Source organism: Centruroides vittatus, unplaced genomic scaffold (genome assembly GCF_030686945.1).
Source record: "Centruroides vittatus isolate TY-2023 unplaced genomic scaffold, ASM3068694v2 contig_3084, whole genome shotgun sequence".
Taxonomy (NCBI): Eukaryota; Metazoa; Arthropoda; class Arachnida; order Scorpiones; family Buthidae; genus Centruroides; species Centruroides vittatus.
The window spans coordinates 266,518-282,459 of NW_027121983.1; the positions used below are offsets into that span (position 1 = coordinate 266,518).

Below are 15,942 nucleotides of genomic sequence, written 5' to 3' on the forward strand. Positions count from 1 at the left end.
CTTAAAATCATCTGTGAAAGATATTATAATCCATTTTACTAACATTTCCACTGATCATTCAATAGAAAATAAAGGTGGAAAGACTTACCAACATGTTTTTAAAGTAAGCTCTATATAAAACCAGATATTTTTATTATTAATGTTTACTTGAGGAAGCAAATATCATCGGAAATTATTTTATTTAAATATAATTATTATTTTACGTATGTAGTTTTAAAATTCTACACAAACTAGTACACGTGTTAAAGGTCTTCCTTCTGTTTTTTACAATACTCTGTTTGTATGTAAATGCAGAAGATAATAGAAATAAATCAGGTGAGTTTAAAACTGTAATATTTGTTGATTATAATTAGTGATTAATTAAATTATAACAATTTCGAGATTTTATAGGAATTGTAAGAAGAATGATTGGTGGATTTCCGGTTAAAATTGAGGATTATCCATTTATGGTGAACCAAATACCAATCATTTTAATTTATATCGCTTGAAGTAGTAATAATGTTTTATTTTCAGATGGCCCTTTTCCTTAACCGAAATTCAAGTAACGTTAATATTACGTTTATTGGAACTTTCACATTAATTACAACAAGAACTGCGTTGGGAGCTGCTCACGTAACAAATTCGTAAGTTAATACGTTACGGTGACGGATGTAAACTTAAACTTCTAAAAATATCTTATTAAGAAATCTCACATTTCTGTATTAATTTTTATTTGAATTATTCGTATAGTCATGCTTCTGAAAGTTTGGTTGGGAGTGTGGGACATGCAGATAAGTTCTCGGGACAAAGGATATATTTTTCAAATAAGATTGAGCATCCGAACTACACAGAAGAATCCTGTCACAATGACATTGCATTGTTAATAATACGAGATGATACTTCTGAATTCGGTAAATTTAAACTTCCACTAAATGTCCAACCAATCGCTTTGCCACGTGACAATAAAACATATACTTTAGAAAGGGCATCGATGGTTGGATGGGGTAGAATTGGACGAGGTAAGTACACATTTTTTCCATCATGTTTCAATGATGATAAGATTTATATGTAAAATAAACAGAAGAATTGCACGAACGTTCATTATTTAATACATTGCATAGATCCTTTCTTTATAGTAAAGCACAGAACGGAATAAGTTTAGTCATCTATTATGACAATATAATCCTTTACAAGTTAAAGGAACAGTTACGAGATGCGGTTGGGAATGCATTTCTCTCACACTCGTAAATATATAAGCTTCATATTGAATAGTTTCATGTTGGTTCTACGGATGTTCAATCATATGCAAATCTGAAGAAGGCAATATCTATTTCAATACAGGATTCGGAACACTTGTACTTTTCCTTGCATTTATCTACATAAACTTTAGGAATAAGTTGAGCGAAGTAACGAATTCCAAAATATGTCTAGAAATATGAAACAGGTTGGATTGGGTTTAATTGATAGAATACCGGGCGAACTGCCAAGGAAGACTTTCTACAGGAAACTGGTCTCTATTTAGGTGTTAGACAGGTGAGAAAAATCCACGTGACTGATCACGTGGAGTACCAGCGAGGCGCATACCCGCGACCAACAATTGATAGTTTTATCTAATTTGCCACTGATGAACCTAAAACAACTTGAAACCGAACACTTCGTCTAAAATTAAGCATTGGCATCCAGGTAATAGAGACTTTGCAAACTCAATCATTGCTCATTTTTTTTTTTGGTTGAATAGATATGTTTTATTACTTTAAAACAGGAAATTTTCACTACATTTTTAAAACGTAAATAAAACGTATGTAGAAAATTAAAATTTAAAATTTGAATTCTACACTAATACATTTATTGGTGTCATATTTATAAAGATATAAAGGACAGAACCCCCTTCCTCAGAGCGGCATACGTCAATATAATCGATACCACCGAAAACGATAAATTAATGTGTCAATCAGTAATTGTTGCACGAGAAGAAGGTGTATCCTTAATGTACGTAAGTACAAACTTATATGTATTATAGTGTTATAACACAGTATAAATATACGTATATACTATAAACATGCAGACACGTGAATTTTTCAATTTTAGGGTGATTCCGGTGGTCCCCTTATATACGAAGCCAATGACGGAAGGAAAATACAAATTGGTGTTGCAAGTACAAGTCAGCTACGTCCCGGTGGGATTAACAATTTCGTGTCGACAAGTTACTTTATTGAGTTTATAACAGAAAACTGCGTAGGAAAATTGACATTTGTGTAATTGTAAATAATTTAAATAAATTCACTCTTACCTGTGAATAATATTTTAAAATATCTATACATTCTGTTTTCCGTATTGTCAAAAGTATATGTCTTTATTGTAAACGTATATTTTATAAATAATAATAATAATAATAATAATACACCCTTACTTCCAAAAACAATTCATGTGTCTTTAGTACGTGCCTCTGTAGTTTTGGGTGCCACTTAAACAAATCCTAATCGATTTGGCTGCTACAAACATGCACAAATATGTTTGCTGCTTCAAACACACGATATAAAATAAGAAACACAATAAAATTTGCATACAATTTATTTTAAAATTGATATAAATCGCAAATTTTGCTACTTAGCTAATAATTGTTTGTTTTCACAGAATATAAGAGATATACAGGACGTCCCATAAATTTATAACTGTAAAATTTAACTTACACAAGATCAACGTTTCGAACAATAGTAACTACGTCACATAAACGTCTTTCATCTTCAAAAATCCAATAAAAACGTCGATCTTGGGTCAGAGTATTTGGAATTAAAAATTGGTTGAGCTATCCCGGATATGCCAGACTCCGCTCTTTAGCATTGTGAGTGAGTCGTGATGGGTTTGATTAAAAGACTTTTTAGTGTTTTCAAAGATGGAATTACATGCAATATATCTTAACTTTAAAGTTTAAAAAATTGGTTATTATTTTTTTAAATACCCAATATTTTTAAATAAAACCTTCAAAAGGATCACTTAAGAGTTCGCTCGAAAACTAACCACCTCTTAAGTATACAGTATGCACACTCCTACATTGTTTGGTAGCTCTGTGTCGCTATTTGAAAATCTAGCCGACAAAATCTGATTGCATAGGTCCAAAACGACCCAAAGAATTTATTCAAAATTCACGATGTCCATAGTATTCATCGTGGACACTAAATATTTTAAATTTCATCCAAATTTGTTCATTGGATTTCGAGATATTAAGAATGATAATTGGCACTTTCACATTTATTATACGTTTGGCTGAGCTCAACTATAGATGAGAATTCTATTTTAATCACTGAGTGCGTTAGCATTCGGTAGTTAACGTTTTGTGGATTTGCTGAATTGCTAAGAGATCGATGATGTAAAGGAAAAAGTTAAGATATTTTTTAAGTTAGAAATATGCAAATAGCGATAGATGACATCTTGAGAATGAATAATAAAACAAATTTTCATTTGTAAATTTTCGTCCGATGGAGAATTAGTTTTTAATAAAAGTGAAGACAAAATCTGCCCAAAAGAGATTACCATTTATTTTCTGTGTTCCGAGACTACACACTTTTCCGGCGACTGACCTTTCTTTGTAGGATACTTGTCGCCGGAAGTAACAAAAAATCTTTTTAAAAAACACAAAACACATCCAATTAAAATTATAAATAATTTCTAAAAAAGGAACTGGTGACATACAGATGTCTTGCTTGCATCCATTTAAGCAGATTTTGTCTTCATTTTTATTAAAAAATAAATTTTGTCAAAGTCACTTGGTAGTATACTGATTTCACTTACGAATATTTCTGACAGTAGCCAAGTGGGTACAACTAGTAAACACCGGTTAATGACAAGTAGCCGTGGGTTCGCACTTGACAAATTGGAGATTTCCGGAATTTTTCACATTTCTTACACTCAAATAGTGACCAATTTCCCACGGAAACTCTTCCATGGAGATGTACACCTTCGGCAGATAGCTCAAGTGTTGCATTGCCTGATCCCATTAACATAATCCAATCAATTGCAAATCTTTAAAATGAATCAATTGCAAATCCTTTAAAGTTCTAAACATCCCATTTCTTATTCAATACTTGGAATTTTTCACACTAATGAATAATTTCGAGAATGAAATGTATTAAAAATGCATTACACACAAAATTTACCATACAAAAATACTTTTATTTCAATTATATTTTCGTTATTCGAGTAATAGTTTCTTCTTAATTTATTATAATTTCTTACATATTCATTCCATATTATTTTATTTTATAAATTAAAGAAATTACTTTTGTTACAGTATTTCAGTAACTACTGAACACTTGTAATTAATTGCGAGTTCACGCCTGACCAACAATGATTGAATTCATTTGATTAGACGAAATATCATTATCATAATATTAAAATGTCACTTATACAGTAAAGAGAAAATAGAAGCTTCACTCTAATGAATCTTTCACTAACTTTTCCATGTTTATATAAATATAACTGAATAAAGTCCACAAAGCTCCACTTGACCGATCCATTGATGAGGTGTGAACCCACAACCAACGACTAATGTTTAATAGTTTACGCAAACGTGCCTTACTTATGTATAATACTCAGAAAACCTTTCAAATATCGAGAAATGCCAAAAAATCAGAGGTCCTTTTTTTTGAATGTACAGATGTTAGTGTGTGTGGGTGCACAATTTTGTTCATCCTATTTGAAGCTTAATAACTCTTGTACTTTTTTTCCGAAGGTTTCTGAAATTTTACAGGTCGGTTTATACATTAGGGCGATTGATGCTGTTAAATTTTGGTGGTTAAAAAACAATGAGGCGGGGAGATAGACGATCCTGTGTAGTATATCGAATAGTGTCGAACTGAATGACGATTTTACTTATTATCATTTATAATTTTTTATAATACCCATCCCTATCCTCAAAATTAAGCTTTTTGCTATTTTATAATAATCGATTATACAAAATCATTTTAAATAAAACATCGTAACAGATGGCGTCATCAGAATTTTAACTGTTACCGGGAAAGTTAAGCAACTCGTTGCCTGATTTTTATAAAATTAGTACGGGTGAATGTAGAATAAAGTTGCCAGTTTTAAAAATCGAGAGAATTCATTTATTTTCCCTAAACATATTAAGTTTTCAACATGAGCATAATAAAATTTCAGTAAACAACAAAGTCAACCTGACAGTTCCCGTTATTCTACAAACACCTAATAGCCCGTGTTTGACACTATCACACTTCTGCAAGACATGTAATAATTGAACATTTTGTCAACATTTTCATAGTAATAATAATAATTATTCTTATTCAAGAAGTTCATTCGTAAAAAATAAATCCATTTACAGTATTTCAGTAACTACTAAACACTTGTAATTAATTGCGCGTTCACACCTGACCAACAATGATTAAATTAGATACGGCAATGCAATACATGGATGGTCTGCCAAGGGACTGCCTCTTAAGATTATATTCTAGGGAAATCCTCCCTACATAGAATTAGACAGGCGAATATTCCTGGCAACTCCACGTAACCAGCCTGTTGGTTAGGCACGAGATCGTGTCTGACCTGACCAACAGGCTGGTACGCTCAATGATTAACAATTGGCAAAATAGGAAAATTCTTTGGTTTACTATACAGAAATTTCTATATAAGAGAATGTTTTGTGCTGACTTTTATATTTATACTAGCAGGTAGGCCCGGCGTTGCTCGGGCAAAAGTAACGATAGCGAAGATTAAAATTATTACTTTATAGTCACAAAAGAAAAAAGTAATTCCATCAACAAACTAAATATTTCTAAAGAAAAGTCGAATTTGAAAATCGAATATTCTAATATTGTTCGATTTTCACGACATGTTCTGATTATATCGTTCGATTTTCATCAAATGTTATAAAGAAGAAAGGTGGAGAAAAACCGAACTAATGTGTTTAAATTTAAAAATTCAATACGTTCTAACATATTACTCTTTTTCTTTCTTTTTTTTCCTCCAGCGCCGGTAAATCTTGCACGTCGCTTTGTCTTGTTCTCCATTGTTACTTCACACTTCCATTGTTACTTGACACTTCCATTGTTATTTAACACTTCCATTGTTGATGGAAGTGTTAAGACTTAATCCTGTCCCTCTCCCCCGTGGGGAGGAATTTCGAAAAATCCCTTTTAGTGCGCCTCCTCGCGACGTACCCTAACTGTGTACCAAATATCAACTTTCAACTCCTAACCGTTTGGGCTCTGCATTCATTATTATTATTATTATTATTATCAACTCGTCTCGATTATATATATAGATTATTCTCACTATTTATGATAATACGACGCGCGTTATAGTAAAAGAATTCTGTTAATTACTAAGAAGGAACACAGAAAATAATCAGGAATCAGACCAGAATCATCATAAGTTTTCAAAATTTGAATCTATAAATTGTTCCGAAATTGTCAGTCGTGTTGTCTATTCTAACGTACCTCAATCAAATCGACATTAGGTATCCAATTTCTGTAATAGAACTTCAACAATGAAGTGCTACAATGGAAAAACGTGCGATACTAATTGATGTAATGGAAAACATTTCAGGCACTTAGTTCCTTTAATGACACACTCCATAAGAAATACAATGCAATCAACAATACACCTAATGCACCACAATGCAATACACCTAAACATTTTCTTTATATTTTAAAATGAAATTACTAAAAAATTTTATATTTTCAGGTTGTTATTAATTCTCCTTTTAAGCATGCTAAACATTATTCTATCGGAAAACTACAGGAGTCATTCAAGTAATTATTTCTTCGAGAAATTTACGCTTAACAATATTAATTTCATCTAAAGAAACTTTTGTATAATTCTTATAGGACTGATAATGCCACGAATTCCTGCTATAAAGGAGGCATTCCTGCTACAAAGGGTGAAGTACCATTTATAATAAGATCTAAGATTTAAATATGAAAAAGATTCATAAATCCTAATACAATAAATTGATACTTTTGTATATTTTTAATTACAGATGGCTATTTTCCATAGAGGGATGTTTAAAGGATCATTTTCATTGATTACTACCACAACAGCAGTTAGAGCTGCCCACGTCATACATCGATACGTTTGATCAATTTTAATAGTTTAATTTTAATATTTAAAACTCGAAAAATTTCACCCAGTTAGCTTGTTAATCAGTGGAGAACCCGTAACCAATTACACGTCATCAGTAGAAGATATCATGGGCAAAACTTGAGTTTGCATTTGTATCATACGAAAAAATGCGTACATTTAAATCAATAATATTCTTAATTGCAATTGAAAGACTTGGCAGAAGCAGGTAACTAAGATTTACGTGAAATCCGAGTTAGTGGTGCGCAAGAAGGGGGTAAAAGCTTATTTATCTCACGGTAAAAAATTCCAAAGGCTACCTATATCAACTCTACAGTTTGATGCTGGAAGAAGATGGTATGCGACATAGATGTAACGAATCATTGACGAATGACAGAAGCAAGTACATTTACCACCTTCTTTCCAAGATGCCAAATGTATTTACCGCCTTTTGACACGGTGTGTCCCGAAACAGCCAGATGGCCCTATATCATTTTCTTGCTAAGCAGCATCGTGCTTTGCATGTGAATGCTTTCGGATTGCGCTTGTGAGCTGACGTTTTCACCGAGGATAAAAGATCATGACTTCAAAATGATATATTTACGAGATAAACCTGGTAGACATGCTTAGGGTATGTTAGAGAGGCCAAAACACGACATGAAAGCAATACCAATTTTGGGAATGATGCTGATAATAATGCTGACGTCCACCGAAACTGTAAATCTGATAATTCGTGCCTTTCGTTCGCATATTGTACATGAATGTTAAATCCAAAAATAATACAGTTCAGTTAAATACAATAAAACCTGTATAAATTAAATAACATGGTACCAAATTTTTTCCTTTAGGCAGGTACTATTTTTAGCCAGGATCCTTTTTAAACATGTTTTACTTTACATATTTGAACAATTTTAATTTATTCTATATACGAAAACTCAATTATAAATCTCTAATATATTTTTTTAGTTCATTGGTCATATACATTTTCGGAACAATTGGAAACATTAACAAATACAAAGGTTCCTTGGTGTTTTTCAAAAGAAAAATTATACATCCTAATTATGATCCGGTTACATTCGAAAATGACATTGCTCTTTTAATTCTGAAAAAGCCCATCGTACGTACACCAACATTATCTCCAGTAGCAGTAGCTGATAGAAGCCAAACATCCACTTCAGGATACGCTACCTCAGCAGGCTGGGGAAGGATAGGAGAAAGTAAGTTATTCTCTTAAGTTAAACAATTGTTCTTCTATTATATAAGTATATATTATAAAATTTCTTTTATACGATGATAAATTTTAGACATAACTTGCGATGATCTTCAAATAGCTGTTGTAAAGCTTACAGATCCATCGCCATGGCTGACGTGTTTTAAATTTCTTTTAAAAGGAACCGATATCATTTCGAGAGATTCGGAAATTTCAGCAATGGAAGTAAGTCTAAACTTATATAAATACTTTTTACTTGCATCATAGTAAATATAATAATACAATTTCAGGGTGATTCCGGTTCTCCTTTGATACACAAGGATCAATTTGGAAGACAAATTCTGATTGGCGTAGTCAGCGAAATGGCCAATCTGCGCGTGTCATAGTTTACATGTGACTAGTTTTTATTACGATTTTATCAAAGATAATAGTGAGGGTGAAGTGACATTTCTGTGAATCGCAATCTAATTTATTCGTGTTTTCAGTATAAATTTTTTTCGAAATGTTATTTTATGTATTTAGCATAGCAACAGACTTTGACATTATTTTTCAATTATGTATCAATCACATTTAGAATTAAATGCGCTTAGATTACATTAATTTTTGAAATAAATTTATAATTATTATGTAAGGATTATCAAAGATAGCAGTTATATATTTACCATAGATCAAAGCAAACTCGTCAGTAAGGGAATAAATAAAACCGCTGAATACAGGTAGTTGTGGGTTCGCACCTCACAGCAAGCTGTCCACGTGGAGTTTTATGGGTTTCCTTCACGTATCTCATACGTAAAAGGTGAGTCAGTTTCCGTTGAAAATCATCCCAGGAGACATCCCTCATTGGTAGAGTGTAATTAAGTGCTTTATTCTGTTGTCTTGCCTTATTAAACCAAGCAAGCAAAAAAAAAAATGAAAAGAGAAGATGCAAAGTGTACTTTCTGTATTATAAGACTTATGCTTTATGTAAAATGCTTTGTTTGGTATCAGTTTTCACGTATGAATATTTACAGCCTGTAACATTACAAAATCGTTAAATATTAGAAACACATGGTGGCCCAAAATCAGTTAACCATTGTTAAACTAAATTCTTGTCTTGGTATTAAATATAATTATAGAGGAAACATATACACAGACAGGTACAATATACAGTACTTTATATAATTGTACAGTACATCTTAGCCCAGAATTATTATTAAATTGTAAAGTGAATTTCTTAAGGTAATACAAACGAAGGTTGAGTCTTTATCCTACATCCTTTATTCCAACCAGGAACCACTAAATAGCAGGCGACTTTGATGCAAAAACTTATAAAACAACAAATAAACACTACCAGACGATTACACGCAATTTAAAAATCATCCCGACGCTGACCTCTTATTGTAAACTACGGCGTATACAAACATTAAAAATCGCTAAAAATCACTCACAACAGTATCTTTGTTATATAATCGACATTTCAGCTGAGAGTCCTCTGGCGGATCGTCTGATAGTGTTTGTCTGGTGTTTTAGAGGTTTTTTTGCTTCAAAGTCGCCTGCTGTTTAGTGGTTCCTGGTTGAAATGAAAGTTGTAGGATACGGACTCAAACTTCGTTTGTATTATCTTTAGAAATTCAGCAACTTGAACACTAACTATATAGTGTAAATACACTATATAGTTAGTGTTCAAGTTGCAGAATAAGTACCGGCACGGTTTCATAAATACTACAATTAAGAAATCCACTTTACAGTACAGTACTTTATAATTAAAACTATGAAAATTTACTTTCTTGAAGTACAGTCAAGGAGAATGTCTTTGAAAAATTATAACAATTCGGCGTTATGTTACGTATCGTTTGAACATGTCGAGAATACGATGAACTTGTGAATAGTAAGCGTGAGAAGGGTGGATCTAGAAAAAGATGGGTGCATCAATAGTTGAAAAAGCGAAAAATAATGTGCTTAACAAATTGCATTAACAAGAGAATGGGTAACAGAAAAGCCACGACTTCGAGCGTAACGACTTGGCTTCCCTGAAAAGAGAAAAATCTTCTTGAATAAGTTAAATTCTTCTATTGTTTTAATGCAAACCTTAAGATTGCGAATAAATTTCTTTGAAATTGGCGACTCCAAAAAATTTTCTCGCGATCCCAGAGGGGTCGCGACCCACGGTTCGAACACTAGTTTAATTAATCTACTCGCCCATTGGTGGGCTACGCAGCTCTTTTATCTGTATTCATTTCGATATTTTGTTATCATTGTTCCTTTTTTCTATATTAAAATAATTGCACAGAAAATCTTCCTTAATTATTTTAAGCAAAGGAAGCGCATGGATTTCGTGTAATTAATTAAAAATTACAATCTTGAGAAAATAATTACAATATAAATACAATATTTAATTACTTGATACGAAATTTTCTTATCTGTGAAATTAAACCGAATTTCAATAGGAAAAGTTAACAATAACATACTTTTACTCTTTAAAATATCGTAAATGGCATATAATTAAATGGAAATTCCAACTGGATTACTTCCAAACCTCTTCATTAAATCCAGCATCTAATTAATAATAAACAAGTATAAAAATATGTAAGAACTTACCGTCAACTAACACTGCCCAATCCACATTACAAAACAGGAATTCAAATTTAGTGGTCTTTTTCATTGCCATGTACAGATTCATATCGAGAATAACATGAAACAATACCTTAACTAACATTACAGAGTTAAGCTCAAAGCAAGTCTCAACTGTATTATCTTAGTTTACGTTTATAAATAGAATATAATTGACTTTCACCTCTAAGGAAATTTACTGTATGCATAGCATTAGATTTGTCTGATTGCATAAAGAATTATTCAACTACATACATACACATAAATATGTATATTTAGGATATGTATACATAAAGTACTAATTATTAATGTCTTTTACTTCATGGCTGTTATATAACAGAAGGAAAATATGGCGATCGATAAAAAAAAAACGATCCTCTCAACATTAGAGAGGTTGCGGCCGACGTTTTCAATATACGAAAACGTGTACGTCGGACGTTCAGCGCCACCTTCCTGTAAGCCTAGAAGTTTGACAACGGCCTTTAAAACGTCAGTGGAAACATGCTCGACGTTCCAACGCCTTTGTCAAACTTCTAGGCTTACAGGAAGGCGGCGCTGAACGTCCGACGTACACGTTTTCGCGCTGTAAACGTCGGTCACAACCTCTCTATTTTTAAATGTTTGGACTGGGGGCATTGAAACGTCGGTTTTTCTGCATATGTGGATGTGAGGAAGCACGATTTCGTTCATTTACTTTGAAGCTTAATAATTTTTGTGTCTTTTGTCAAAAATTTCTGAAATTTTGCAGGGAGGTTTTTGTATTAGGGAAATAGAGGATATTAAATTTTAATAATTAATTACACAAATTCTTTGTTTTTAATAAAGTGTCATTACAGATGGCGCCATACGAAATTTTAAATGTTACCGGGAAAGCTAAGTAACTCGTTGCTGGATATTTTTATCCTACATTCACAGAAACTTTATTGTGTCATGAAAGGAAACGGCATTTAGAAACGTTAGACTGACATGTTCATAAATTTTATAGTATGTAGTGCTGTGATCATAACACCACAAAATATGAACTGTATCATCACATCAGAGATCTTCAAAGAAAGAACGTAATAGAAGTTGTGTATTGTCCAACACAAGGAATGGTTGCTAATATCTCCATAAACTTTATGCCGAGACCTCGTTTAGAAACCCATAGATGTGCTCTAAACATGCATTCATTGTGTTCGGAATTAGTGGGGGATGTTAATGAAAAAAGATCTCAATTTTCACAGAACTTACTTTCGCTAGCCTCGTCAACATCGTAATTTGTTCATAACGAGCTGTATTCTGGATCCAGACTAGGTTGGTACCTGCATGCTTTATTTCTAGACGTCATAAGTGTTTCCGTCTTTCTGTCTACTTCATTTGATTCTTCGTGAGAATAAGGAGCAGTACTGGTTCGAGTTAAAAACTGTTTCTGGTGAGTAGAATAGAAGGTAATGCTTTTATTATGTATGTTATTGGCACTGGTTGCCGTAATAGGGCCGGTGGCAGCAAGATGGCAACCGTGAATTCCACCAATAGGGATCCATGTTTGGAAACGTGTATCTCGGGAAAGGTCGCGTGTGGAGGTATGTTTCCTTTGACTTTTTTGCTCCTATGGACATGATCTACACTTCTGTTAGATCCCAACAGTGTTATTTGGAGTGTCATATTGTCTTTTAATAATACAGTGAAACCAGCGGCCGGATGGCCGAGCGGTCAAGGTTAGCAGCCTGCTGCCCTGGGGGACCCGGGATCGAATCCGGACGGGTCGAAAAATCCCCAGGAATTTTCGGAGGGTGGTGTATTCGGATATGTCGGTCCCCGTCCCTCACCACCCGGCCGCCCCATTGTGGTCCTGGCCGAATCCATAATGGGCTTGCTATAAGAGGCCCTCTTAGTGACCACAGGGCGGAAAGAGTTACAAAAAAAAAAAAAAAATACAGTGAAACCTTCATAACGTACTGTACATTTTTACAATTCCCAGACCCTTCAAATAGGGCATTTATTGTATTTCCCTCTAAATAGTGGACGTTGTCGTCCATAACCAACTCTACGAAAATTAAATGTCCCCCCTTCGATACTCTGAAACAATGAATTACGTACGAAATATTTTAAAATTGAAACAAAGAATCGATTCAAATATTCTCACGTGACAAATTTTGACCGTACTCATACAACAATGATTGGCCGAAAATACGATAAGAGGAGGAGGGCATCTTGTAAAAACACTAACAATAGTCTTTATCTGTAAGAGAAGACTAATCTGGTTACGTTGCCAGTCGGTTATTGTTGGAATTAGTCTTATGGTATTGTACCAAGAAACCATAAACTTTTCCCTTGTTATTTATTCATTCGACAAGAACAGTGACACAATAGTAACGAAAAAGGAAGTTAAAATGGTAACGACAACGGCGTGTATGTGGTGAAGTTCGAAGATCGTGTTACGAAGGCGATTTACCGAGCACTTTAAACTGTGGGAAGACATTCGGTTTTTCTCGCATTTATGACGTCATTTATGGTGTAAGAGACTAATAAAAATTGATTAATTGATTTGTCTGCTTTGTAGTTAACGAGTAGGTGTAATTTTTCGAATATACTTGCTTTCTTTGAATAAATGATTTATTAAAAAATACATCTAACCAACTACAAAGCTGTTAAGATCATAAATGACGTCATAAATACAAGAATTCCGAATACAGTAATGTACAGTACACTTCCATCCCCTTGTAGTGGCCAGCAAATCGCTTCGTAACTTTTCGGTCACGTGACTATTCATAAACGTCACACTCGTCAGCCGGGTGACATCTCTGACGTATTTCTCGAGAACTTTTCGGACTCCAAAGAGACCGCGGACCACAGTTTGATAAACATTGCATTAGTTACGTTTCCGGTAATACCGTAATTTATTGTTTTTTTTTCTTTTTACAATAAATAAATTACGATATTTCGGGAAATATGTCAGAGATGTCACGTGGAACGTTTGTAAAAAATTTATAATTAAATGATGTTTCACAAATTAAATATAAATTGTATAAGATTACGCCAAAACCAAGTCTCCTATACCGTTCTTTATTATGCAATCGTTTTTTATTATGCAATTAATTAAGTAACCAGTTGACAAAAAATTTAGTACAACGGGTTCAACTATCCTCGCGCTGATAATTCGAATTTGAATTTTTTCCAGCATCATTTACATGTATAAGAGGACTGCCAGAATCACTCTAAAATCGAAAAATGGAATATTTTATAACAATTTCATGCCTGTGTCCGTGCCCTTTGTCTTAAATGTGTTTATACTTACAGGCATTGCACTAGCACTTGCTTTATGTGCAATGATTACAGACGCATGCAATGGTAGGCTGTTTAACATGTCTTCCTAGCATCGACTAAATCTACGTAAGCAGCTCGGAGATAATCTTCGTAGTTTATGTTGAAACGCTCTGAATTGAAAATGTAATACTAAAACTATTATGAAGTAAACAACTTTTATTATATATTGTAATTAATCTGTGTTATAAGCAAATAATGTATAACAAGGTCTTTAAACATAAGGTCAAGACACGATACCGTGATGCAGTGCGGCATTCTCCACGTTGAGTCTTTTTCGATGTGTACGGTGTTTCTAAAGCGAAGCTAATTGTTTGTTTCTTTCGATATGAATTAGTTGGATTTTCTGTTATATATATATATATATATATTATATTAAAAAATATTTCCAAATTTCTTCTCTAAATTTGCATTTCAAAACTAATTAAATTTATCCTTGTACTTTATCATACGAACCATTGACATATAGCTTTTTATTTTGATACCTATTTAGTTAAAGCCTTTAATTATATATACCTTTGGCTATCAAATTTTTACAATTCGGTGCTGAACACCAAATCATTTAAAAAAAATATACATATAAATAACAAGAAATTCAACTAACTGATATAGAAAGAAACAAACAATTAGCTTTGCTCTAGAAAAACCGTACACATCGAAAAAGACTCAACATGGCGACTGCCGCAGTGCATCACGGTATCGTGTCTCGACTATATGTTTATACACGTTGATGTATAATAGCTTTGAACGCCACTGGGGCAAACTTAAATATGGCACCTTTTTAATTAGCCTTTTATTAGTCTGTTATAAATTTATCTGTTGATCGGCAACGATTTGCATAACTTTCCTGACTGTTCTGACATTTTATCAAAAAAAAAAAAAAAATTAAATTACACTATAATAAATAAATTTGCATGTAGCGCCATCTATTATGAGATTTATAATAAAATAATTTTTGTTATTAATTATTATAAGATGACAAAATATATATTGATTTTGAAGGTAGAGACAAGTTTTTCATAAAATTTGCAAATGACAGTAACGAATAACATCTTTATTACGTTCGATCTCTCGTGAGATATGGCAGGTAACACCCCTCTATTTCTCCACCCTCTGGACCTTTAAATATCAAAATTTAATAGCATCAATGTCTCTTATACACAAGATACCATGCAAAATTTTTCTTTTTTAACATTACCCCATCTGGAGATATAAAACGAAATAGATGCTAACACGTAAGCACACATCCACAAAACTTTTTTCTGTTTATTTTTACTTTTCAGACTGTTTTATAAAACAAAGGAAAAGTATGGCGATCGGTGAAAAATGACCAAAATTTTTACATTTTTTGACTCAGGAGACCTTAAAACGTCGAGAAATGTAAACAACTTGGGGGGGAGGTTCTGTATGTATAGATGTCAGCGTGTGTGAAGCACGAGTTTGCTCACCCTCTTTGATGCTAAATAACTCCTGTGCTTTATGTCAAAAGTTTCTGAAATTTTGCAGGGAGATTTGTTTATTAGGGAGATTGATACGATTAAATGTCGGTGGTTAAAGGTTGAGAAGGTGAGGAGATAATAGGTGTCGTGTGTATCTCCTGTAAGATTGGACTTAATGACGATTTTACTTGTTATTAGCATTTACAATTTTTATAAAACGCATACCTTCCCTCAAAATTAAGCTTCTTGCCAGTTTAATAGCTAAAAAATACATAGAAGTTCTTAATAACGAAATATGATAACAGATGATGCCACTAAATGTTGCCGGAGATGTTAAGAAACTGAATG

General features: G+C 33.0%; 2 protein-coding genes across 2 annotated transcripts in view; both read left to right on the forward strand.

The window, feature by feature from the left end:
• Window positions 1-8,649, forward strand: part of LOC136973077 (serine proteinase stubble-like) — a 42,399-nt gene extending 33,750 nt beyond the window's left edge. The window contains exons 5-7 of the mRNA XM_067267765.1: window positions 8,020-8,270; window positions 8,358-8,488; window positions 8,554-8,649. Of these exons, the coding sequence (XP_067123866.1) occupies window positions 8,020-8,270; window positions 8,358-8,488; window positions 8,554-8,649 (478 nt within the window). The remainder of the gene's footprint in view (window positions 1-8,019; window positions 8,271-8,357; window positions 8,489-8,553) is intronic.
• Window positions 212-2,238, forward strand: LOC136973069 (tryptase-like). Its single transcript, XM_067267757.1, has 5 exons — window positions 212-315; window positions 514-623; window positions 730-998; window positions 1,848-1,972; window positions 2,068-2,238. Exons 1-5 carry the CDS (start codon window positions 289-291, stop codon window positions 2,236-2,238), a joined length of 702 nt encoding a protein of 233 aa, XP_067123858.1. The 5' UTR covers window positions 212-288.
• Window positions 8,650-15,942: the final 7,293 nt, after the last annotated feature.